This window comes from Bos indicus x Bos taurus, chromosome 7, assembly GCF_003369695.1.
Source record: "Bos indicus x Bos taurus breed Angus x Brahman F1 hybrid chromosome 7, Bos_hybrid_MaternalHap_v2.0, whole genome shotgun sequence".
Classification (NCBI taxonomy): domain Eukaryota; kingdom Metazoa; phylum Chordata; class Mammalia; order Artiodactyla; family Bovidae; genus Bos; species Bos indicus x Bos taurus.
The window spans coordinates 60,925,240-60,951,040 of NC_040082.1; the positions used below are offsets into that span (position 1 = coordinate 60,925,240).

Below are 25,801 nucleotides of genomic sequence, written 5' to 3' on the forward strand. Positions count from 1 at the left end.
AAGGGGATAGGGGAAACCTTGACCATCCGTATCCTAGGCTTATCTCCGTCAAACATTGAGATGATAGCTTCCTGGGGAGCATATACTCTTAAATCCCAACTAGAAAGGATAGTAGGCAGTCTCTAAAATGCTCCTCGCCCTAATCTGAAAGTAGGGGTGATAAGATGGATGGTAGTGACTTGAGAGTGTTCTGGCTGGGAAAAGTTGGACACATCTGAGCCATCACAATTCATTGTAGTCATGTTATTGCTAGGATACATGACAGCAGCTTACCTGCAGGAGATGAGCTCTGAGTTTCTTTTAAGAAGGGGTGAGATCATGGAATCTCCCTGACTTCAGCTGCCTGAGAGGTCCTTCTTAAAGGCATAGAAAAGAAGCCAAACACAGTGATTCTTAACCCTAGTTATGCATTAAAGTCTGATTCTATTTAAATCAATCCATTTGAAAGTTGAGACTCTCTCAGCCATAATTGCTACCACCCTCACTCCTCCTTTTCAAGAGCTATTGAATCAGAACATAAAGGAAGAGGAGATCTTTTTGTATCTAAGCATTTTTGTTTTGCTTTTTCAGAAAGCTCTTCAAGGGTTCTGGGGCTCTCATGCAAATTGGCCAGTGGATAAGCTTGTGGGTGCCACATTTTCTTCTAAAGTGTTCTTGCTGCTGCTGCTGCTAAATCGCTTCAGTCGTGTCCGACTCTGTTGAGACCCCATAGACATCAGCCCTCCAGGCTCCGCCATCCCTGGAATTCTCCAGGCAAGAACACTGGAGTGGGTTGCCATTTCCTTCTCCAGTGCATGAAAGTGAAAGTGAAGTCGCTCAGTCGTGTCCGACTCTTAGCGACCCCATGGGCTGCAGCCTACCAGGCTCCTCCGTCCATGGGATTTTCCATGTAAGAGTACTGGAGTGGGGTGCCACTGCCTTCTTAAGTGTTCTGAAGCATTGTTAATGATAAGCACTGGTAAGATCTTTACAAGTCAAAGACTACTGAGATTTTCATTTTGTCAGGCTTCCTGAATCCAAAAGCTGGAACACTGCTAACTGTAAAGCTACATAAACATACACCCCATAATCCAAGCTTTGCTCTGATTACCTTGAGTTTTCTTCTTTAGAGTCCTTGCAGTCCTGGTAATCTGCACCTTAATGTTTCCCTGTAGTGTTTAAGGGCCATGAAACCTTGGATTAGATAAGTTACTGGTGGTACTACCCCTGACTGCCCATTCTAGGGAGAGAAACTTTTCTTTCAGCAGTCACCTTTGAGAATGCAGGAAGAGAAAGCTGTCAGCTGTCTCTTTAAATTCTCTTGCTTTTCCTAAGTTGTGTCTAGTTTGTTTAACTGTCCGTATTTAGTCTATTTACAACTACTCCTTCTGTCTCCCAGCTGTTTTATTTCTCAGAAGTTAGTCCTCTGAGTGGAAGCACTGCTGAATTCTTCTTTGAAAAGGGAATGTACCCCTAAAATGATGAGAACAAGAAGGGGTCTGAAAACAGAGGCCCCTAGACACCTTACACAGCACACTGTATGTTGTGTCTTTTTTACAGCCTGCCTGTGAATCATTGCTGTGTGCCTCATAATCCACTGACTTGAATGAGAGCCTTCTGATTTGGGGAAAGGGACATAGGGACAAAGCAGAGGCATGGATGAAAACTATTAAAATTAAAAGGTGTAGTTTGCTTACACTGCCAGCAACTCCTTAGTGAGAGCTTTATTTTTCATTCTCCCTTGAGGACTCTTTGCTCTACTTCAAATGAAATACTCAGCTTTCTTGGTTTTATTTTGGTGTTTACACAAACTGGTTTAGTAACTTTGGCTTGCCTGAGGGGCGGGTGGGGGGTAAAGGAGTGTTTATTTTGTTTGGAAACTTTTCCTGGAAAAACTGTTTTTAATTTTTAAAAACCAGAAGCTCCCCCCCTTTTTTTCCCCCAAGTTTTATTCTTTTGGCTGTTCTGTGAGGCATGTGGCATCTTATTTCTCCAAACAGGGGTTGAACCTGTGCCCCCTGCAGTGGAAACAAGAGTCTTAACCACTTGGACAGTCATAAAATTCCTGGAAAAGCTTTTAATTTGCTGTTATCAAACCCAACATACAAATCATGAAGCCTTTAAACTAAAGTAGAGGCCATCTCTTTAAATAATCCTTGTATCTTCATCCCCAGTGGTGTCAGATGAATTCAGAAACTAAAGGTTTCCCCCAGACTGGGTAGAATGTGAACGTGAAGTCGCTCAGTTGTATCCGACTCTTTGTGACCCCATGGACTGTAGCCTACCAGGCTCCTCCGCCCGTGGGATTTTCCAGGCAAGAATACTGGAGTGGGTTGCCATTTCCTTCTCCAGGAGATCTTCCTGACCCAGGGATTGAACCCCGCTCCCGCATTACAGCCAGACGTTTTACCGTCTGAGCCACCAGGGAAGTCCTCAAGGCTGGGTAGAGAGAGGCCCAAAGGGAAACTAGTGAAAGTCGCTCAGTCATATGTGACACTCTGTGACCACATGCACTGTAACCCACCAGGCTCCTCTGTTTATAGGATTCTCCAGGCAAGAATACTGGAGTAGCCATTCCCTTCAGGGGATTTTCCTGACCTAGGGATCCAACCTGAGTCTCCCACATTGCAGGCACATTCTTTACTGTCTGAGCCACCAGGGAAGCCCAGTTTTTTCTTAAACATTAGTCAGAATTCAAAATGAGTAAGAAGCCAAGACTAACTGTTAAGTGGCTTCATATTTAACAACTTCGTAGAAATCTATCAATTTTTAAAGTGGAATTCCATAACAAGATTATGTTCTTAGGTATCTCTACTACTCTGTCCTTTCTAGGATGTTAAATGGATGTGAGTTTAAGGTTGCCCAACTCTGGTGCTATACAGTAAAGTTGCTTAATGGATGCTTATCTTCTTAATCTATCCACAGTGAAAAGTAAATAGCTGCTTATCTTAAGGTCATTGCTTTGTCCTCCACGTGATTATCCTGCTTTAGGGACTTCCTTTAGGCATTTCAGCCCCTCAGTTAATTTATTCCAGCATTCTCTTTAGCCTCAAACTTTACCTCCTTTGGGTTTGTTGCCTGTTAGCTTTCTGATCTCTGAGCCTCCACCCTGCTATTCTTTTAGCCCCTTCTCATTACATTTCCTACAACTGAGCCCTTTTCAGAAGTAGCTAAACTCTTTCGGTCCCTAAAGAGTCCAAAAGCCCCAGGGTAAAGAAATTCTCTTTTGAGAATTGTTCATCTGAAAACAAATACAAGTCAGTAAAGCTCAGATTGCAACTTTTCCCTCTCTTGTATAGTTTCATATAATAAGGTGACACCTAGAATCTAAAGCAAGTTTGAAGTTAAATTTACTTGCCTAATTTTTCCAGCCCCTCCTAGAGCAAACTCCTTTTTCTCCTCTTTGGCCTGTAAGATTTCACAAAACTCCAGAAGGAATTATCAAAAAGTGTTTAAGAAATTTAGGTCCCTAACAAGATAAATATTGGAAGTAAAGCAGTTTGTTACAGTTGATTGCTAAAAGAGCTTTGTTTTTGTTTTGTAATAGAAGATACCAAATTGTTTCATTTGGCAATTCTTTTTCCATCTAATTCAGAAACTGGAACATGGCCACTACAATTGTATATATGTCTGATTTTTTAATTTCATGATCATTGCTTGTATTTATGGTGACCACTAAAGCTGCTTATCATGAATTTGTTTGATTCTCCGCTTTGACTAGAATATCTGGCTCCCCTGTCCAAGGGGTGGCAGCAGAGCACACACCATGCTTTACCACATATTTGTAGTTCATAATTCACAAATTTACTTGTAGTTTATTGAGGAAAGTATCACAAAGGTTGTGAACCAGCCTTCCAAGTTTTGAGTAGATACCCCAACAGAAACAATGCTGGGTTTGAAGACAACATTAGTTGACAGTCTGAGAGCAACTATCCTGATTGTGGAAGGGCTTGCTAGCCAGCTTGTCTCCTTCTAAAGAAAACTTGTCTGACTAGGAGACTTGTGAACTTTGCCACTAGCAGAAAACTATGAGGTTCTTTTCCAGTGCTGGTACCAAGATGCACATTGTGAAGATTATTTTATTCTAGGAAGATAGTTTCCAGACACTTACAGATTTCAAACACTTATGGTTACAAAGCTAATATTGGGGGTTTTCTCTACTTTTTGATGTTGTTCCTTTCACTGTGCCTCTTGCCTTCTTTCTTATGACACTTGGCACATAAGCCTATTTGACTTGACACTGTAGCCATCTGTCTTAATTTCTTTTTCTTGTGGACTTCCACCAGACATTGGATATATGTGAAGTTAACACACTCAGCAATTAGGAAGAAGTTTTAGGTGTTTTCTGGCAGTCTATCCAGTTTATCTAAAGAAAGCCCCCACCTGTTTCATTTTGACACTAAAACTTGTAATGATTAAACTTATAATAGCCTTTAGGATCATGATCTTGAAGAATCTCAGGAAGTAATTTCCTATAGACTCATTAAGTATCAAGTAGAAACAGTTTGTAAAACAACAATCACATTTCTTAACATACTTTGGCTCATATCAGATCAGCTTTTGCCTTCAAAATATAAACTGGCTCAATTTATTTTTTAATGACATAGTTGATTTACAATTTGATTTCTCTACAGCAAAGTTATATATATGTATATACATTTATTTTTTTCTTTAATATTCTTTTCTGTATATAATAGCTTGTATCTGTTAACTCCAACCTCCCACTCCATCCCTCCCCCACCCCCCTTGGCAGCCACAGGTCTGTTCTCTCTGTCTGTGAATCTGTTTCTGTCTGGTCAGTAGGTGCATTTGTGTCATATTTAAGATTCCACACTATCACATAAGGTGTGATATACGGCATTTGTCTTTCTGACTGACTTAGTATGGTAATCTCTGATTGCATCCGTGTTGCTGCAAATGGCATTATTTTGTTCTCTCTTGCAGGAGGTGGGGCTGAGTAGTATTCATTGTATATATGTACTATATGTATATATCTTCTTTATCCATTCATCTGTTGATGGACGTTAAGGTTGTTTCCAGATCTTGGCTATTGTGAATAGTGCTGCTATGAACATAGGGGTGTGTGTATCTTTTTCAGTTAGGGTTTTGTCTGGGTATATGAAATTGGATCAATTTATAATGGTAGATAAAGAAAGCCACCATTAGATTTGGTCAGGGCACATCTGGGACTTGTAATATCCCATGTATATGTTGGTTATACTTCTAATTCAGTTCATATTACTTGTTTTTAATAAAATGGGTAATGTAGTTTTTTAACATAAAATTATTTTTACTAATGGTAAACACAAATTAGCACTTCTCAGGAAAATCCTTTGGCTTTTCTTGTAAGCTTACAGATTAAGAAACCTTAAAGGAAATATCTTACTAAGTTCTATTTTGAGTCTTTCCCATAGCACTTTTTTTTTTTTTTTTTTTAACTTTTTGACCAGGCCAGATCTTAGTTCTCTAACCAAGGATCAAACCCATGCCCCTTGCAGTGGAAGCACTATTCACTACTCCGCAATGATCACCAATATGATTCTAAAACATTTTCAACCCAAAAAGAAACCCCCGTGTGCCCATTACCAGTCATTCCCCATTCCACCCTGGCTCCTGTCTCTGGATTGCCTATTCTGGACATTACGTATAAATGGAACCATGCAAGTGTGGTCTTTTGTTACTATTTTTCATTGGTATAATGTAAATAATGTACTGGCACTCTATTTTTTTTTTTAATTACTGAATAATTCCATTGTTTGGATATACCACATTTTGTTTATCCATTCATTAGTTGGACATGGGGTTTTTTCCTACTTTTTAACTATTACGAACAGTGCCTTTGGTAAAAGGCACTTTTACTTCTCTTGAGCATACACCTAAGAGTGGAATGGCTGAGTCATGGTAACTGTTTAACCTTCTGAGGAACTGCCATGTTGTTATTCATAATGGCTATATCCATCTAACATTATCACCAGCAATGCACATGGGTTCCCTATCTCGGCATCCTGCCAACACTTTTTTTTTGGTAACACTTTTTTTTTAATCAGTTCCGTTCAGTTGCGTCCGACTGTTTGCGACCCCATGAATCGCAGCACATCAGGCCTCCCTGTCTATCACCAACTCCCGGAGTTCACTCAGACTCACGTCCATCGAGTCAGTGATGCCGTCCAGCCATCTCATCCTCTGTCGTCCCCTTCTCCTCCTGCCCCCAATCCCTCCCAGCATCAGGGTCTTTTCCAATGAGTCAACTCTTCGCACGAGGTGGCCAAAGTACTGGAGTTTCAGCTTTAGCATCATTCCTTCCAAAGAAATCCCAGGGCTGATCTCCTTCAGAATGGACTGGTTGGATCTCCTTGCAGTCCAAGGGACTCTCAAGAGTCTTCTCCAACACCACAGTTCAAAAGCATCAATTCTTCAGCGCTCAGCCTTCTTCACAGTCCAACTCTCACATCCATACATGACCACAGGAAAAACCATAGCCTTGACTAGACGGACCTTTGTTGGCAAAGTAATGTCTCTGCTTTTGAATATGCTATCTAGGTTGGTCATAACTTTGCTTCCAAGGAGTAAGAGTCTTTTAATTTCATGGCTGCAATCAACATCTGCAGTGATTTTGGAGCCCAAAAAAATAAAGTCTGACACTGTTTCCCCATCTATTTCCCATGAAGTGATGGGACCAGATGCCATGATCTTCATTTTTAATAGTGGCCATCTTATTGGGTGTGAAGTGGGTTTGTGTTTTGATTAATGATAAGTGAATTGGTATATTTTGATAACTTTTTAAAATATTTTCTTAAAGTTAAGAAATATTTTGGGGGTGCCTTCCTTCCCCATGGCGGGACACCTCGCTTCTGACTTCGCCTTCTCGCCCCCGCCGGGCGGTGGAGGCGATGGGCCGGGAGGGCCAGAGCCGGGCTGGGTTGATCCTCGGACCTGGATGAGCTTCCAAGGGCCTCCCGGTGGGTCGGGGATCGGGCCGGGGGTTGTGCCTGGAGCCGAGGTGTGGGGGCTTCCCCCGTGCCCCCCGCCCTATGACTTGTGTGGAGGGATGGCCTACTGTGCGCCGCAGGTTGGAGTGGGGCCGGTGCCCCCAGGCGGCCTGGAGACCCCTCAGCCCGAGGGCCAGGCGGGAGCCGGGGTGGAGAACAACTCCGAGGGGGCCTCCCCGGACCCCTGCGCCGCACTCGCAGGCGCCGCGAAGCTGGACAAGGAGAAGCTGGAACCGAACCCTGAAGAGTCCCAGGACATCAAAGCTCTTCAGAAAGACCTTGAACAATTTGCCAAGCTCCTAAAGCAGAAGAGGATCACACTAGGATATACCCAGGCTGATGTGGGGCTCACCCTGGGGGTTCTCTTTGGAAAGGTGTTCAGCCAAACGACTATCTGCCATTTTGAGGCTTTGCAGCTCAGTTTCAAGAACATGTGTAAGCTGCGGCCCCTGCTGCAGAAGTGGGTGGAGGAAGCTGACAACAACGAGAATCTGCAGGAGATATGCAAGGCAGAGACCCTTGTGCAGGCCCGAAAGAGAAAGCGGACGAGTATCGAGAACCAAGTGAGAGGCAACCTAGAGAGCATGTTCCTGCAGTGCCCGAAGCCCACCCTGCAGCAAATTAGCCACATCGCCCAGCAGCTCGGGCTGGAGAAGGACGTGGTCCGAGTGTGGTTTTGCAACCGTGTACCATTTCACACCAGTCAGGATGGCTGCGATCCAAAAGTCTACAAATAATAAATGCTGGAGAGGGTGTGGAGAAAAGGGAACCCTCCTACACTGTTGGTGGGAATGCAAACTAGTACAGCCACTATGGAGAACAGTGTGGAGATTCCTTAAAAAACTGGAAATAGAACTGCCTTATGACCCAGCAATCCCACTGCTGGGCATACACACTGAGGAAACCAGAAGGGAAAGAGACACGTGTACCCCAATGTTCATCGCAGCACTGTTTATAATAGCCAGGACATGGAAGCAACCTAGATGTCCATCAGCAGATGAATGGATAAGAAAGCTGTGGTACATATACACAATGGAGTATTACTCAGCCATTAAAAAGAATACATTTGAATCAGTTCTAATGAGGTGGATGAAACTGGAGCCTAGTATACAGAGTGAAGTAAGCCAGAAGGAAAAACATAAATACAGTATACTAACGCATATATATGGAATTTAGAAAGGATGGTAACAATAACCCGGTGTATGAGACAGCAAAAGAGACACTGATGTATAGAACAGTCTTATGGACTCTGTGGGAGAGGGAGAGGGTGGGAAGATTTGGGAGAATGGCATTGAAACATGTAAAATATCATGTAAGAAACGAGTTGCCAGTCCAGGTTCGATGCACGATACTGGATGCTTGGGGCTAGTGCACTGGGATGACCCAGAGGGATGGTATGGGGAGGGAGGAGGGAGGAGGGTTCAGGATGGGGAACACATGTATACCTGTGGCGGATTCATTTTGATATTTGGCAAAACTAATACAATTATGTAAAGTTTAAAAATAAAATAAAATTAGAAAAAAAAATATTTTAACTAGTAAAATATTTCTTAACTAGACTAATAAATATTAACTAGTGAAATAAATATTTAACTAGACTAAATATTTCTTAACTAGACTTAATAAGTCTTGAGAATGTCTAGGTTAAAAAGATAAGTAGTTGGCATCAATATTAAGGTTAGAGGGGTTGGTAGCTGTTCAAAAGGGAGCTCCCATGTGACAAAGCCTTGGGGATGTATCCTCCGTAAGTTAGGGTTTTGTCCTGGTTTTTAGTTGTAGAAACTTCAGTTTGCTTGGGTACCCAGAGGTAATCAGACTCTGCATTTCTCTCTCTAATCAAACTCAAAAGTGATTAATATGTAAAATACACTTAGAGGTACATTTATTTAGAGAGAAAGGTGTATGTGTGACAGAGATTTCCTAACTGGGATATTTATGTGAATCCAAGACTTGTTTCTCATTATCAGGATACTTAGGGTGCTAAATTAGTGGTTCTTAAGTTTTCGTGGTGAGCCTGGAATTTTGAAGGAGGGGTCCAGGATATTAAACTGCTATTTCATTTAGACTTGTTGCACCATCCTGTTATTGAATCATCCTCTGAAGAACCACCAGATTCTAAGCCTCTGCCACGGACTCAAGGTTAAATTCCAGTCTTCTTGTCACACCTTTATCAAAGCTTCTCCTGCTTCATTCCTTGGTGAATGAGACGTTTCCCTAGTACCTCTTAAAGTGCCTTTTGTCTTTACATATAGCTAAAGCTGGTATTCATTCAAAGAACTAAACACCTGTCATATTTTTTTAATTGAAGTGTGAAAGTGAAGTTGTTCAGTAGCCTATCAGGCTCCTCCGTTCATGGGATTTTCCAGGCAAGAGTGCTGGAGTGGATTGCCATTTCCTTCTCCAGGGGATCTTGCCAACCCAGGAATCGAACCCGGGTCACCTGCATTTCAGGCAGATGCTTTACTGTCTAGCCACAAGGGATTGTAAATCAATATATATACATTCTGGAGAAAGAAATGGCAACCCACTCCAGTATTCTTGCCTGGGGAGTCCTATGGACGGAGGAGCCTGGTGGGCTGCTGTCTGTGGGGTCACACAGAGTCATACATGACTGAAGCAAGTTAGCAGCAGTGGCAGCAGCATATACATTCACTGATAGTTATATGTGTATATATACATTCTTTTTCATATTATTTTGCATTATGGTTTATTACTGGATATTGAATATAGTTGCCTGTACTGTACAGTAGGACCTTGTTGTTTATCTGTTGATACTTTATATATAGTAGTATGTGTCTGTTAATCTCTGATTCCTAATTTATGCCTTCCCCCAACGCCTTTCTCCTTTGGTAACCATAAGTTTTTTTTCCTGTCTGTCTGTTTTGTAAATAAATTTATGTCATATTTTAGATTCCACATTAAGTGATGGGATATGTCTTTTCTCTTCCTCAAATGGGATTATTTCATTCTTTTTTATGGCTGTGCATGTGTGTGTATTTAGTTTTTTAAGCAGCCTTCATACTGTAACACAGTGGCTACACCAGTTTACCAACACCCTCCCACCTACAGTGTAGAAGGGTTCCCTTTTCTCCACAACCTCTCCAACATTTGTTATTTGTAGACTTTTTGATGATGACCATCCTGGCTGATAGGAAATTTTTATGTGCATTTCTATGTGATAGGAAATTGTAATTTTTATGTGCATTTTTGTGATAATTAGCAGTGTTGAGCGTCCTTTGATGAAATGTCTTCTGCCCATTTTTTGATAGTGTTTGTTTTTTGTTCTTGAGTTAGTTGTATGAACTGTTTGTATGTTTTGGAAATTAACCACTGTTGGTCGCATCATTTGCAGGTATTTTCTCCCATTCAGTATGTTGTCTTTTTGTTTTGTTTATGGTTTCTTTGCTGTGTGAAAGTTTATAAATTTGATTAGGTCCCATTTGTTTATTGTTGCTTTTATTTCTGTTGCTTTGGAAGACAGACCTAAGAAAACATTGGTACGAGTTATCTGAAAAGGTTTTACGTGTGTTCTCTTCTAGGAGTTTTATGGTATCGTGTCTTAAAGTCTTTAAAGCATTTTGAGTTTACTTTTGGGTATGGTGTAAGGGTGTGTCTTCATTGATTTACATGCGCTGTCCAACTTTCCCAATACCACTTGCTGAAGAGACTGGCTTCTCTCCATTGTATAATCTTGCCTCTTTGTTGAAGATTGATATACCTACCATATTCTGAACACTGTTCTAGCTCTGGGTCACTTTAATTACAGAGGTATAGCCCCTACCTTCATGGTCACTTTTAGAGTGATTTATTTTTCCTATATTAGGGGCATCTCACTTTTAACTCCATTTACTAATGGTAATTCTTTACTTATGTAGTACTTAAACCTCTAATGCTATTCTTCCACAGCAATGGCACAAGCATGATATCGTTGATCATTCCTCCCAAAGACCAGATTTCACGAGTGGCAAAAATGTTAGCAGATGAGTTTGGAACTGCATCTAACATTAAGTCACGAGTAAACCGCCTTTCAGTCCTGGGAGCCATTACATCTGTACAACAAAGACTCAAACTTTATAACAAAGGTAATCTGGAGCTTGATCATTTACCTCCTCTACTTTGTCTTGGTTGTATTTTCCACTTTGATTCTGTTGTGATGCTTTTGGTCCCAAGTGCTTTCTTTACCCAGCCATAAGCTGTGTTCCTTTGGTGTTTTTTTTTTTTTTCCCTAAGTTATTTTTTGAAAGTTAAGTAGTATGTACTATACTTAAAATAATAAATCCTTTTGAAAACATCTCAAGTTTCAAAATTAGGAAGAGAAATCTGCCTGAGAAATTTACAGATATTTGTACTTCATGAAAATTATGATTTAAAGGGGCAGGAACAATGGGCTGTGGGAACATTTCCTATTAATTGAGGAAAATTAGGTGTGTATATAAGTGGGGAAATTGTTTGTTCTTTGCAGTACCTCCAAATGGCCTGGTTGTTTACTGTGGTACAATTGTAACAGAAGAAGGAAAGGAAAAGAAAGTCAACATTGACTTTGAACCTTTCAAACCAATTAATACGTCATTGTATTTGTGTGACAACAAATTCCATACAGAGGTAAGAAGTTAAAACAGAATGTTTTTGTTACCCTAAAAGAAATCCACCATAGCTATTAGCAGTCACTCCCAGGCCTTCCTCTGTCCCTACCGCCATACCCCAAGATCTCTCAGCTATAGGCCACCCTTAATCTGTTTTTCTGTGCCTTTTGTGGCTTGTTTCTTTTACTTAGCGTGTTTTCAAGGTTCATCCATTTTGTGGTATGTATTATGCTTCATTCCTTTTTTATTACCAAATACTATTTTCCACATTATATCTATTCATGGATATGCCACATTTCACTTATTAACATCATTTGGTGAAACTGTCATTTCCACTGTTTGGCTGTTATGAATAATACTGCTTTGAACATACGTGTACAAGGTTTTGTATGTCCATACGTCTTCACTGGGGGGGCAGGTATACAAGCTAGAAGTGGAATTTCTGGGTCATACAGTAATTAATGTTTAACCAGTTCAACAATTGACAGGCTGTTTTCCAAATAACTGTTCCATTTTATAAGGCTGGCTCTTTAAAAAAAAATTACATTATTATGACAATGAATTACGTGAATATTCAGCATATTTGAGGAAAGTGCTAAGCTGTGTTTGAAGAACTAATTAGAAGCAAAGAAATAAATGACTGCCTGAACTCTAGGTCTCCTTATGTATCCATGATACTTGACTATATTTCTTGCATTCTTAGTTTCAGCTCACAAATTATAAAAATCTTGAGTAGTCAGGACCATAAGAGCTTTTTTCCCCATCCATTAAAAAAAAAAAACTTTTGAGTGACAGAAGTGTCATAATATGATGAACATTAAGGGTAGAAAGGAAACCTCATTAGAGTGACCTAAATCAGTCAACAGTAGAACAATCAGGAATTCACAGCTGGCTTCTAGTTCAGTCTCTTGCCTTTCATCGACATAGGGGAAAACCTCTATAGTGGAATTAGAACTGACATTTGTCAATGCAGTTTACAATGGATGATTCTGCTAACTTGACGGGAAGTTCAGTTCCAGTCGGATCTTGAGCGATTGCATAGATGGTGGAGACTGATTTTTCTCTTGGCTGTCACAGCCTCCTTATGGCAAAAGTTTCATTAGGGAGGCAGTTTGCCACCCTCTTCCAATTAACTGTATCTGCTTTGATAAAGGCAGATTTTGAGTCTTCTTGATTTAAATAGTACATGATACTCATGTTATCTAGTTTTACCTTACTTATTTAAGTTAGCTTCATTGGTTTTTCTAAACCTTAACACTTTTTCCAAGATAGCATTTCGTCTTAACTAGCTTTGTTTGTTTGGGCTCTAACTATTACAAACTACCTACACATGTGGCATACTGAACAACACAACTGAAGTTGTGTTTAATCAGGATATTTATATATTCTTATTATGAAGGATTAAGTCTGTTCCCTGATGAGCAGGCTTGCTGAAAACCTAAATTAGTCAAGTTATAACAGAGGTAATTGGGATAAGGCAAAAATTTTTTTAAACAAGTTATTTATTTAAATTCTGGCCCCACTCTGTGGCATATGGGATCTTAGTTCCCTGACCAGGAATCAAACGTGTACCCCCCTGTATTGGAAGACAGAGTCTTAAGGCAAATTTTTTAACATGGGCAATATTCATGTCTTAATGCTAATTATCAAGTATGCTTTGGTTAAAGGGTGATTCTTAGTGATTAATCTGCTTTCCAGTCCGTGAAGAGCTGTTTTCTTCCTCAGTTAAATGGTATGGGTAATAATTTCTTAGCTCTATAGAGGCTGCCACCTAGTAATTAGTCATCTACCATGTCTATAGACGCCAACTCTTGCCCATCTATATGGGTCCCAGATCTATTTAAAGATCTGCTCTTTCAGGAGGCAGAAATACAATGGTATAATACTAACCCAGAAGAATTTTCTCTCATAAAAATTCAGAATTATTATCTATAGTACCTTTAAAATTGAATTTTAGATATTGATGTCATTAATGTTACTCAAGGCATAATTAAATGAAACATTTCAAAACTAGATCTTTTTATAGACGGTTTCTGGGTTTTGTCCTCAGTGAGTACTCCTATTCTAGAATTGATTTACAAAAGATTCTTATTAGCCATAGTAAATACTGCTTATTAATGCTGGGATTATTAATGGTAACAGCAAGTCAACTTTTGGAGGTTAGACTTTGAATATTATGTTCTCTAGACCACCATCAGTCTAAAGACAACCTAGGAAGAATTTGATCCCTATAACTCTGTATTAGTTTTGGGTTCCTGTGCCTAGGTCAGCTTTGTAAAAAGGCTTCCCATTGATATTGTTGGTTTTCTCCTGCATCAGGTTCAGATTTGTCTATGTGAATTACATATTTATAGCTGAAGCCTTTAAATTACTCCGTGAAATGGTTTTCCTGTAGTACTCCATACTGTTCTGAGTGAGTGGAAAGGGCTTGTATATGTCCTTTTGGAATTTTGTCTTAATTTTGCAAAGCTTTGAGATTTATGGTGTGGTACCTGTGTTTGCTTTTCAGGCTCTTACAGCACTACTTTCAGATGATAGCAAGTTTGGCTTCATTGTAATAGATGGTAGTGGTGCACTTTTTGGCACACTCCAAGGAAATACAAGAGAAGTCCTGCACAAATTCACTGTGGATCTCCCAAAGAAACATGGTAATCCAGGAAGAGAACATGAACACTTTTCCTTTGTGTCCAGCATTAAGGAAGCAAATTGTGTAATAGGGGAAAGTAATCTCAGGTGATGGGAGAAGCATTGTTACTTGTGACTCTTTTGACTACAGAATTAGTGTTCACTCACTAAAAGCGATTTTATTCTGAAAGGAATAGTGATTTTCACCTTTCCTTGGGAAATAGCACGGTTATATAATTATTTTAATTAGCAGGGTGTCATGTACTTAATAAATGCCTTTTTCTCTCATCACTTTTTTGTCAAAGGTAGAGGAGGTCAGTCAGCCTTGCGTTTTGCCCGTTTAAGAATGGAAAAGCGACATAACTATGTTCGAAAAGTAGCTGAGACTGCTGTGCAGCTGTTTATTTCTGGGGACAAGGTGAATGTGGCTGGTCTCGTTTTAGCTGGATCAGCTGACTTTAAAACTGAACTAAGTCAATCTGATATGTTTGATCAGGTAAGTGAGAAGTAGATGCTCCATTATGTAAGTTTCTAGGTGGGAGTAGTTGAGTTCTGTGAGTGCTGGGATGTGCACATCTCTTTCTTTTACAGTAATAAATTCCATGTTAAAAACCTCAGTCTGTGTTGGCAAAATTTTATGTGTATTATTTGTAATATTAGATATTCCCCCATGTCTGGACTTACTTTCTTTTGAAATCAGCCATTTGGGGATGGAATCTTTCTTGGCGCTGTGTTGGCCCCTGGTTTTAGTAGGTTGCCATAATTGGCTTTAAATTGAAGTTTGATTCCAAAGAAACTAGGAGCTGGTTTTATAAGTCTAATAGGATGTGCAATACAGTTGGCTGGGGAGGTGATCTTCATGAGACCTGTTCATGAATAAATTGGGCACCTTTCCCCATATTCTTCCTCCTGAGGTTTCACTGGTTAGTTTTGCATGCCATTAAGAGGTAATGGGTCTTGGTAAGGGTGTTTTGAAGTACTAATGATGTGCTTTTTTCTTTTTTTTAATTTTGTTGTGTGTCAGAGGTTGCAATCAAAAGTTTTAAAATTAGTTGATATATCTTATGGTGGTGAAAATGGATTCAATCAAGCTATTGAATTATCTACTGAGGTCCTCTCCAACGTGAAGTTTATTCAAGAGAAGAAATTAATAGGTATCAGTGAAATACAATTTCTTTACTGTGAAAAGTTTTTGTATGTGTGTATGTACAAAACAAGACACTGAGAAGGGTAAAAGAGGAAGGTTTAGCATTTTTATTAAAATCCTCCTCAATGGAATCATTATTTTAAATCATCCTTTAGTTATCATGTCTAATATTAACAAATGTTTGTTTTTCTTCCTGTTTTTTACCCTTTGGCAGTAGGAACCAAACTTCAGTCAAATTTCCCATGTTATCCTTTGTTTTAGAGTGATAAATAATTCAAAAGCTCAAATTAAAGATTAATAGGGCCATTGTTTGGCTGTGTTTCCAATTTGATACACACACATTTCCAAATGATTATGTACTTGGCTTAAATGGTACCTCTTGAGACTCAATTTCTGGAGCCTTGACTAGTGGTGTGATTTTTCACCAACTTTTGGCAGTTATTTTTAAGTTGACTTTTTCTCTTTCTCTGATTTTTGAGTAAGCAGGTGTATATGTACAAAAAGAAACATTAATATACATTCTTATTGACCTGTCCCTAACCACAGGGCGATACTTTGATGAAATAAGCCAGGACACGGGCAAGTACTGTTTTGGAGTTGAAGATACACTAAAGGCTTTAGAAATGGGAGCTGTAGAGATTCTAATAGTCTATGAAAATCTGGATATCATGAGATATGTTCTTCATTGCCAAGGCACAGAAGGTATGATAATTAGTAAATAAGGTTTCCATTTGTTACTGACCTGTGTATTCAAGAAGCCTGGGGTGGAGATTGGATAAGGTGGCTGATTTCAGGAGCAATCAAAAGGCAGATGTATATCTTGTTCCCCACTTCCAGCCTGTACCCTATTGAACTGATAAATGTCTGCCTAAGATTTTTGAGGACAAGGGCTGTATCTTAAATGTCTTTGATGTTTCCTTATGATAGGACCAGTATACCTGGTAGACAGTCATTCACTGCATACTGACTAATGTGCTTATGAAAAGAAGGTTGGTAGAATCAGTTCAGGAGTCCTTTCATCTAACCTAATTTTCACCTCATGGAACTTAAACCTGTTAGTATCTGAAAAGCAGGTTAACACTTTTTTTTCCCCCCAATACTGCAGAGGAGAAAATTCTCTATCTAACTCCAGAACAAGAGAAGGATAAGTCTCATTTTACAGACAAAGAGGTATGTGACTGTTTATGCTTTGATGATACATGCAAGGAAACATAAATCTGTATGTTAGAGCACTGGCAGCATAGAGTAGCATCAGCCTTGGGAAACCAGACCTCTACTGGTCAGCAGTGGGAGTACCAGGAGGTGGTCCACTCCCGTATGCCACATAATAGTCTGATTCCAAGGAAGGAGGGTGGGTGATGGTTACCCTGGTTCTTTTTTTTTTTAAGTATAAAAAGGTTTACTTGCTCAACACAGGTCCCTTTTAATTGTTAGCATCTTCAAATTCTGAGTTGGACAACTTTGGTTTTTACAAGTTTCCTCCAAAAAAGCAGTTGTGTCTTGTCTCTTAGCTGTTGAGTGAATATTGTCTAGAGATACTTTTTAACAGCCTGACTTCTCAAGACAATGGGAGGAACCATAAATTGAAAAACTGCCAAGTGTGTGTTAACATTTCATTACTGATGCTAGAGCCAGGAGAGGAATGTTGTTTGAAGTAATCAGAATTTCTGTGCTGTTGGCGTTTATGTCGCCAGAACCCATAATTTGCTTACAGTTTAATACACCATAGATCTGAGAGGAAGAGGGAAATGTTGGCAGGCAGGGTAGCAAGTATCCATGTCTTGATATATCCTAATCCTACTGATTCTGTATCTCATGGCTGCCCCTGCAGACAGGACAAGAACATGAGCTGATTGAGAGCATGCCCCTTCTGGAGTGGTTTGCCAACAACTATAAAAAATTTGGAGCTACGTTGGAAATTGTCACAGATAAGTCACAAGAAGGATCCCAGTTTGTCAAAGGATTTGGTGGAATTGGAGGTGAGTAGCAAATCAGAAAACTAAAAGGCAGGGTCTCAGCCACAACCACAACCTTTCCTGTGTATCCCAAAAATATCATTACTTCCAGAGAGGTGTGCTGTAATTCTGCAAGGGGACTGCTCTCCACCCTCCAGTCCTGTCAGCCACAGCTATTTACTGTTTGTTCGTTTGTTCCCATAGGTATCTTGCGGTACCGAGTAGATTTCCAGGGAATGGAATACCAAGGAGGAGATGATGAATTTTTTGACCTTGATGACTACTAGGTAGTCGACATGGGTCCGGCAAAACGTGCCTCACCCTCCAGCATCCAACCCAAGGAGCATACCCGTGGTGGAATCCAAACAGATCCCTGCCTTACAATTGGAACATTTCCGGAACTTAATCCATGAGCATTGGATATTGAAAAGAAAACCGAAACAAAACCAGACCCAACCCTACACTTTGGTTTGTCATGGTGTCAGCGCAGCAGCCTACAACTAGTTCCTAAATGCCACTTTGGACTAATTTAAAAAAGAATCCCAGTTTTTACTTTTACTCGATGGTGAAATTGGTTGCTCTTGTATTTTATGGGGAAAAAACAAAAAGATTTTTTTAACCTTCATACATAGAAGCAAAAATACTTTAACTGCTGTAAACCTTCAAAAGTTAATAGAAATGAGATATACTGGTTTGTTTCTTATTTTGATTGGAGAAAAATTAAATTGCTGCATTTCGCAGTGACCCATTTACATGGCATTCTCAGCTTAGACTGCATAAGAAGAAATATATGTGGTGAAATGTTGGAACCATTTCTCTCGGTCTCTGTTTAATGTTGAAAGGGTGAGCTAATAGGCAATTTCAACTTCACTCCCTCACATTACCCGTCCCCTCCAGGCTGTCAGTTTCAAGGATGCAGATTGCATTGCAAAGATAAACTGACACATGAAGCATTTGGGCCACTGCTCTGTTTCCTTCCATGTGTTTTGCAGGCGCATTTGCGCCCAGGGTTTGGGAGCCCTTACCATCAACTGCTTTGACAAAGGTTCACATAATCTTGCATACTAGAAACCAGTTTGGGATGGATATGATGGGACTTCTATGCTATTGCTGGAATTGGGAGAAATAAAACATGCAATTTTAAGTGGAAGCCAAGATATTTAAATATTTTATTTTGCTTGGGTCTGTCCTTGCAAAAGGGAGGTGGTCGTGTTTTCCTTGTGTTGGATGGCATGAGATTATGTGAATGTTTTGATTTTTAAAAAATGAACTGCAAGGTTTTTCACAGGAACGACAGACGAGACATGTATGACTGTGCATGTAATTGTAAACCCCTGACCTCCTGGTGGGGTTGGAGCATCTGTTTCAAATATGGGACTTACAAGCACCTCTCATAGGAGAAATTATGGGAGGAGGGTGGGAAGGGCAGGGGTGGGAAGGGATGGGGACACAGCTTCTGGCACCAAGGACTTAACCATGTTGGACCCAAAAGTGGGCCTGAAAACCTGAAGCTTAGGCTTCACAGCTGGGTTGTAAATCAGACTTGACCCCAGCAAACATGCAAGGTCACGGACAGGGTGCCTGAGGTGGTGACAGTGAACAAAGTGTATAGGACGTGCCCAGTGGTAGCAATGGAAAAAAGTATACCAAATGGACTTTGAAGGACCAAAGGTTTTAAAAGTCGATTGGTATCACCCCACACTGCTAGGGTAGTGGGGTGCATTTGATTTTCAAATTGGGTACTTTTAACACTTTAGTGCCTGACTGCTGTTCTTCACTGACTTGACTCAGTCACTCGTAGCTTTATTGGTCTGAACCAGCTCCTTGTTCCCAGGTTGCAGACCTGCCTATCGTTCCAGTAATCCTGTTTCACTTGAATGAAGGGAGTATGTCTTAAATGTAAAGCTTCTGGTTCTCAACACTGTACTCTGAGGTCCAAATGACTGTCTGTCAATGTATAACCTGATGTCTCAACCCCCAATAAGAAGAGTCAGTTCTTTGGTATTCACCAATGCGGGAGGCTTCACCAGAACAGGCTTTTTCTTTGGGCTCTGCTGTTTGTTTGCAGAACACCCAAGAGTGAGCAAACATGCTCTCTTCATAGCAGTACCTTAGGGTTTTGCCATTGTAAATGGGTCTGATGTGATATATGACAAGATCAGAGAAATTGGATGTAAATTTACATTTTTGAATATGCTTGTTGTTTCACATGATACATTTAGGGTATGCAGCTCCTTTTGTAGTTTTTATTTTTACTATTTAAGTTTGGAAATGATGCCAAATTTTTGTATTTCTTTAATCAATGTGTTCTCTTCAGTGATATATATTGCATTATATATTGATGTGTGTATCAATATATACTGATATGTATTACACTTACACAATACAAACACATAAGAGGGGGTGAAAACCGTAGCATTTGCATTCTCTATAGCCTCTACAGAGAGATCCTAAACAGCAAACTCTTGGTGTTGTGATGTACAGAAATGGAGAAGAGTATTAAACCATATTTAAGAATATACTTCGTGTGCTTGAGATTTTTTAGGACTGTTCTAAGAAAGGTCTGAGCCGTGGAGACAGTGTGAATGAGCTCTCCAAAGCATGTGCAATTTCCTCAGTTACTTTTCAGCCATAGACTTAGTTGTCTAATGCTACATTTGCCTATGGAAGTGTATATGCAAAAGGCCGTGATCCCAGTGTTAACGCCAGAGGAAAGAGGTTCCAGTTGCTGGGCCAAACTAATTTGTACCTTACTCTCTTCCCTATGCAAGCCAAAGGGAAACTTGCCCTTTAAAAAGAAAAAAACATTGTTAACATTCTATGGAGGTAGGTGGCACTTTTAAAACAGGCCAAAAGAAGTTAAGTAGCAGCTCTTCAGTGGCAAAGCCAAATTTTATGCCAGGCTTAATTCCAAAATTGATTCTCTTTCTACATGTGGTTGCCTTTGAGTCAATAGCAGATCCAGATGGAAAGGTGGAAACTAAGCCTCCCCTGTTCTGATCTTGCATACTTGGTACCTGTGGAAGAGCAGTAACCTCATTCAAGGCCAAGTCAGAGGCTGGCTCAATGGAACAGGGCTTCTAGGATGTGTTAAAACAGAAGAGGATTCTTGTTTCATTTCTTTTCCCAAAAGTGGAGCTCCTTCTATTTAGTAGTTTAGGAAGCCTAGTTGAAGTAACAAGGTGGTACATGATTTTCTTTGTCCAGGTTTAAGAAGTATTAACAAAACTGACCAGTAAGGGAACCTCTTTTGTCACTTTGCTTTTTCAGCATAATTTTGTCTAGTTTCTCATCTGATTTAGATGACAGCCTTGATGAAACCCAGTCACCCTATGGGAAGAGGCAGACATGCCCATGCATGGCAGAGGTAGTTTTTTCTACCCCTAGTTGCTGTTTGAAGTCAAAAGTTGGAAGGCAGCACAGTAGTGCCGGTTATGTGGGCTGTTGTGCTCGCCTGTCTGGGCCTGCAGCACTTGCCATCTTTTGTTCCCTGGCTCTAGTTCTCATGCCATGGTGCTCCCAGACAGACATAGTGTATTCAGGGCTGAATGCCAAGATGGAATGTAAGCTTCATGCCAGCTTCTCTCTTGTTGCCAATTTGAGTGTGTGCCTGCTGGGACACCTATCTGCCAAGTCCACCCTGATGGGACTGTGCCTCCCAGGGACACAGGAACTGACCGACCAGGAGGTGTGGAAGTAATGAGTGCCAAAGTTATTGAGGATAACTGGCACTAGAAGTGTATGTGGAAAACAGTTTATCTCCAGGGTACTCTTTGACAGTCAACTCCAAACATGTCTGAGAACTCTGTTCTGGGTATAGTCAAGTTGCTTGGTAAGCTCACCCTGGGGCTTAGTGAAGAGCCCAGGACAAAGAATCAGCTTTTTAGGCAAACATCTCTGGTTTTGTCTCTGCCATTCGTTGAACTTATGACTTCATGTAAGTCCCTTCCTATCTCTCAGTTCCATATCAGTGTAAGGATGAGTCTGAATCTCAAAGAGCTTTTCCAACTGTAAAGCTATCAGGATATAATAGTGAGCAGGAGATCTGACATCTGATGAATAGAGATCCTGCCTAGAGACATTTGGCCATGTCTCTGAGCAGCAGTTTCCCTACCTGTAACAGTGCCTGCTCCCTATAGACTGTGGTAAGGATTAAATGCAGTAAGGCACGTGAAATACACAGTGGCACTTAGCAAGAACTCAGCTGGGAGACAATCACACCTGCACCAACTTTGGTCTTCTCTCAGTGGCCTGGGTGAATGTGCACTGGAAACCACAAGGTGGTGCTCGAGTTAAGGATACTGGTTGCGGAAGAACGTTGCTTCGGGTGAGGAGATTTCTGACAAGCATTAACAGATTCCTGGGACAGCTTGTCTAATTAAGATTTGGCTATATGGAGAAGGCAAACTACCAAAGTAAGCAGGGATGAGTGAACAGGGAGGAGAACCCGGGCGTTGAGTGGCCCATCTGAAAAGTAACTACAATCTCTAACATTTGTTGGACAGTTGCCATGTACCAGGCAAGATGCTATGTCACGTGCATTCTCTCATTTAATCCTTAGAAAAACAATGTGCCTCATTCTGTTGTATATCTGCCCATTTGGTTCCAAAGCCAATGCAAATACAGGTCATTCTTCGTTCAAGAAGAGAGAACAGGTGTTACTACTGCTAAGACCAGTCAACTCACCTCACCAACCTCTGCTTTCAGAGACAACCAACAACTTGGATTGCATCTGGAAGACATTCATCTAGCAGTTATGTCCTTCCCTCAGAACATGTATGTTTTGACAGCTCAGTCACAGCCACAGTTGAGAATGGATAAAAGAAGCTCCCCTGAACTCTTAGAGGATCCCTGTAATTGATCCAGCATCTTCAAAGAAGAATGTATACACATAATGGAATTTCTCAGACACTAGGGCATCTGCCCCTGCTCTTAAAAAAATATGCTGTCAGAGGGCAATTAACGAAATTGGAATGTGGACTATGGATAAAATATTGTATCAGTGTTTCTGATCTCCTGAACTTGATAACTATATGTGGTTATGTAAGAGAATACCCCTTCTCATAGGAAATATACACTGATGTAGCAAGAGGTTCAAAATAAGACATTCATTAAGGAAATTTTTGAAATTTCAAAAATATGGAAGAAAAACCTAAAAGCATCATTTAACTAACATTTTAAGGTCATCATGAACAGCCATTATAGAAACAGTGTAATGAATGTTTAGGTTCCAATTGATTCACAAAGTATCTAGAACACAACTTAAGTTTGACCATTCAAGTTTGGTTTTTACTCAGAATTTGGGTTTGACTCAAAGGTCAATACAGGAGACATAGGTTCGATCCCTGGGTGGGGAAGATCCCCTGGAGGAGGGCATGGCAACCAACTCCAGTACTCCGGCTTCTAGAGAATCCCATGGACAGAGGAGCCTGGCAGGCTGCAATCCATAGGGCCGCACAGAGTCAGACATAACTGAAGCGACTAAGCAGTAGAGAATGCATTAGAAGAGTTAATTCTGCTGCAGGGTGTACAGCTGAGGAGAAATCCCCAGCCAGAAGGTCTGGGGGTGCTGAACCTAAGAACTGGGCCCAGATTGGAAGGAAGAGAGGAGAGGCAGTGCCAGGAGAGGAGCTTCTGTCAGTCAAACACTTCAGAGATGAAATCAGCTTTGGAGTTGGATCAGTGCTGGGTGAGATGAGACAGTATGAAGAACAAGGCTTTTGGGGGGACCCTTGACTCCTGCTTCACTGAGCGACCCTGGGGATGAGGGGAAGAAGGCAATGCTGCTACCTTAAAGCCTAAAACCCATTCACAGAAAGGACAAGAGTGACATCAGACTCTAGTCCTTTGTCCACAGCCACACCCCTTCACCACTTAAAGAATCATAATTGCAGCACTTATAGGGGGCTTGGACTTTACCATCCCAAACTCCTAATTAAAGGGATAAGAAAGTTGAAGCCCAGAGAGCAGCCTACTGACCTGTCAAGCTCATGCAGGAAATGAGGAGAGCCAACATGAGCAGCTGTTACAGCTCCAAATTCAGTGCTCTTACCAAACGTGGGATCTTGTTATTTTTCATCTAGGCCCCTTCTCCTCGTTAGAGATAAGAAAAGGGAGGATCAGAGAATAAGGGAGTGGCACGAAGCCAAAGACAGAGCTGAGAAGGGAAAGGTGGCCAGCATCCAGGTGGAGTTATGAAAGTTGTTTTGAAGTCACTTCCCTGTGAGTCAGGGTTGGCTTGAGTGTATAGATTAACTTGCTTCTCCAGCCTCCAGGGTTCCATGTTAGCACCATCTAGGTTTCCCTTACAGTCAGACTTCTGGCTTGTCCACTTTGGTGAGAAACCCTGCCTGGGCTCAGCCCCTTCTGCTTGATTCTTCATCCTCACCCAAAGGAAACCTAGGGGGCAAACCCATTTTCAAGGAAACCTGAGTGAGTGAGTGAGTGAGTGAGTGAAAGTCAAAGTGTCCAACTCTTTGCAACACCACGCACTATACAGCCCATGGAATTCTCCAGGCCAGAATACTGGAGTGGGTAGCCTTTCCCTTCTCCAGGGAATCTTCTCAACCCAGGGATCGAACCCAAGTTTCCTGCATTGCAAGTAAATTCTTTACCAGCTGAGCCTGGAAACCCAGAAAAGGAAGGTGGAAACTTCAGAGAGACTCTCCAAGCAGGAATGGCAAGGATCTTTTGAGGTAAACCCAAGATGTAGGAATATTCTGCTCCACGGAGAAAGGGAGGTGGGAGCCAGCCTTGAGAACAAGGAGAAATCAGGGCTTGATGCTAGAAGGCCTGCCCCAAGTTAAACATCTGTCCAGACCTGAGCACATTCCCAGGCTAGGCTCCCTGGGGACTGGGATGAACCAACCCCCTCACAGAGCAATCCCCACTGGAGGGCCGGCAAAGGAGCACTCTATTTTTAAAAGAACAGGATGTCACCTGAGGAAGAGGAGTTGCACTTCAGTCCTCAAGGCTAGAGGCCCTCCCTCACACCCCTGTCAAACTTGGATTCTACAGACAGATGACATGGAATGGGCTCTTTCCTTCCTGAGGAACTAAGCAAAGGTCCTCAGAAACTCAGTCTTCTCACAGACATTGCTCAATGCCACTTCTATTCCTTACATTGTGCTTGGGTTAACTCTGGTCTCATTCTTCCATTCAGCAAGTATTTACAAACATTTCCTATGTTCTAGGACCTATGCAAGATTCTGGGGCACAGTGGTGAGAAACAGTCACTGTCCCTGCCCTCCAGCAGGAGACAGCAAGAATTATAATAAAAGTGAAGAGTCTTAGAGGATAAAAGGAGGGCACCTCCACTTCATCTAGGGGTGGCCAAGCTGCCTGGTGAGCCAGGGTTGGCCTGGAGAGGTGAGAGGCAAGTTTTCAAAGGCAGATGTGTTGGTCCTGACTTGACCCAAAGGCCAGGAAACTACTCAGATTTTAAAATACTTTTCTAAACCTGCTATCATTTTTGTTGTTTATTAACAGCTTTATTGAGGTATAACTTACAAACTGTAAAATCAACCCACTGCATGTATAGTTCGGTGATTTTTTAAAAATAAATTCATACAGTTATGCAAACATTACATAATCTAGTGTCCACCTCTCTAAAAGGTCTTTCATGTCCCTCTGTGGTCAACCTTTGCTCACTCCCAACCCTAGGCAACCAATGATCTGCTTTCTGTCTCAATAGTTTTGCCTTTCCTAGAAATTTCATGTTACTGGAATAGTGCAATATGCAGTCTTTTACATCAGGTTTCTTTCACTTAGCTTTTTTCATTTAGATGGATTTTTTTTACATACATCCATGTAGATGCATGCATGTTCATTTCTTTTTATTGTTGAGTAGTGCCTGGAAAATCCCATGGACGGAGGAGCCTGGTGGGCTGCAGTCCATGGGGTCACTGAGGGTCGGACACGACTGAGTGACTTCACTTTCACTTTTCACTTTCATGCATCGGAAAAGGAAATGGCAACCCACTCCAGTGTTCTTGCCTGGAGAATCCCAGGGACGGGGGAGCCTGGTGGGCTGCCATCTATGGGGTCACACAGAGTTGGACACAACTGAAATGACTTAGCAGACTTAGCAGAGTGTGATATAATAAGCAATATACATTTGGTCTTTGTCTCCTATTCTTTCCAAAGACTTTCTCTAAAACCCTTGGAATCTCTTGAGTGATGAATGTCTTTGGTACACTAATGAGATACCCAGATAGTTTCAAGACGTGGGCTGCTTGCCAAATAAAAAAAACAAAAATAGGATTACAGGGCTGGAACATTCAGCCCTACTCCAAGAGGGGAAAGGGGCTTGAGATCAAATTACCAATTTCCAATGATTTACTCAATAATGTCTACATAATGATGCTTCTATAAAAACCCCTAAATTATGCAGTTCGAGAGCTTCCAGTGTGCTGAGCACACCAAAGTATTGGGAGGGATCCTTGAAATTCTATATGAATTTGAGGATGAACTTTTCCGTATCTGCAAACAGTGACATTGGAATTTTGATAGAAATTGCAATGA

General features: G+C 41.0%; 1 protein-coding gene and 1 pseudogene across 1 annotated transcript in view; both read left to right on the forward strand.

Annotated features, from left to right (window-relative positions):
* Positions 1-19,797, forward strand: part of ETF1 (eukaryotic translation termination factor 1) — a 29,503-nt gene extending 9,706 nt beyond the window's left edge. Inside the window, exons 3-11 of the mRNA XM_027546360.1 lie at positions 10,875-11,050; positions 11,431-11,570; positions 14,061-14,199; positions 14,482-14,672; positions 15,201-15,330; positions 15,870-16,025; positions 16,429-16,493; positions 17,155-17,302; positions 17,483-19,797. Coding sequence (XP_027402161.1) covers positions 10,875-11,050; positions 11,431-11,570; positions 14,061-14,199; positions 14,482-14,672; positions 15,201-15,330; positions 15,870-16,025; positions 16,429-16,493; positions 17,155-17,302; positions 17,483-17,565 — 1,228 coding nt within the window. The 3' untranslated portion in view covers positions 17,566-19,797. The remainder of the gene's footprint in view (positions 1-10,874; positions 11,051-11,430; positions 11,571-14,060; positions 14,200-14,481; positions 14,673-15,200; positions 15,331-15,869; positions 16,026-16,428; positions 16,494-17,154; positions 17,303-17,482) is intronic.
* Positions 6,606-7,729, forward strand: LOC113895309 (annotated as a pseudogene).
* Positions 19,798-25,801: the final 6,004 nt, after the last annotated feature.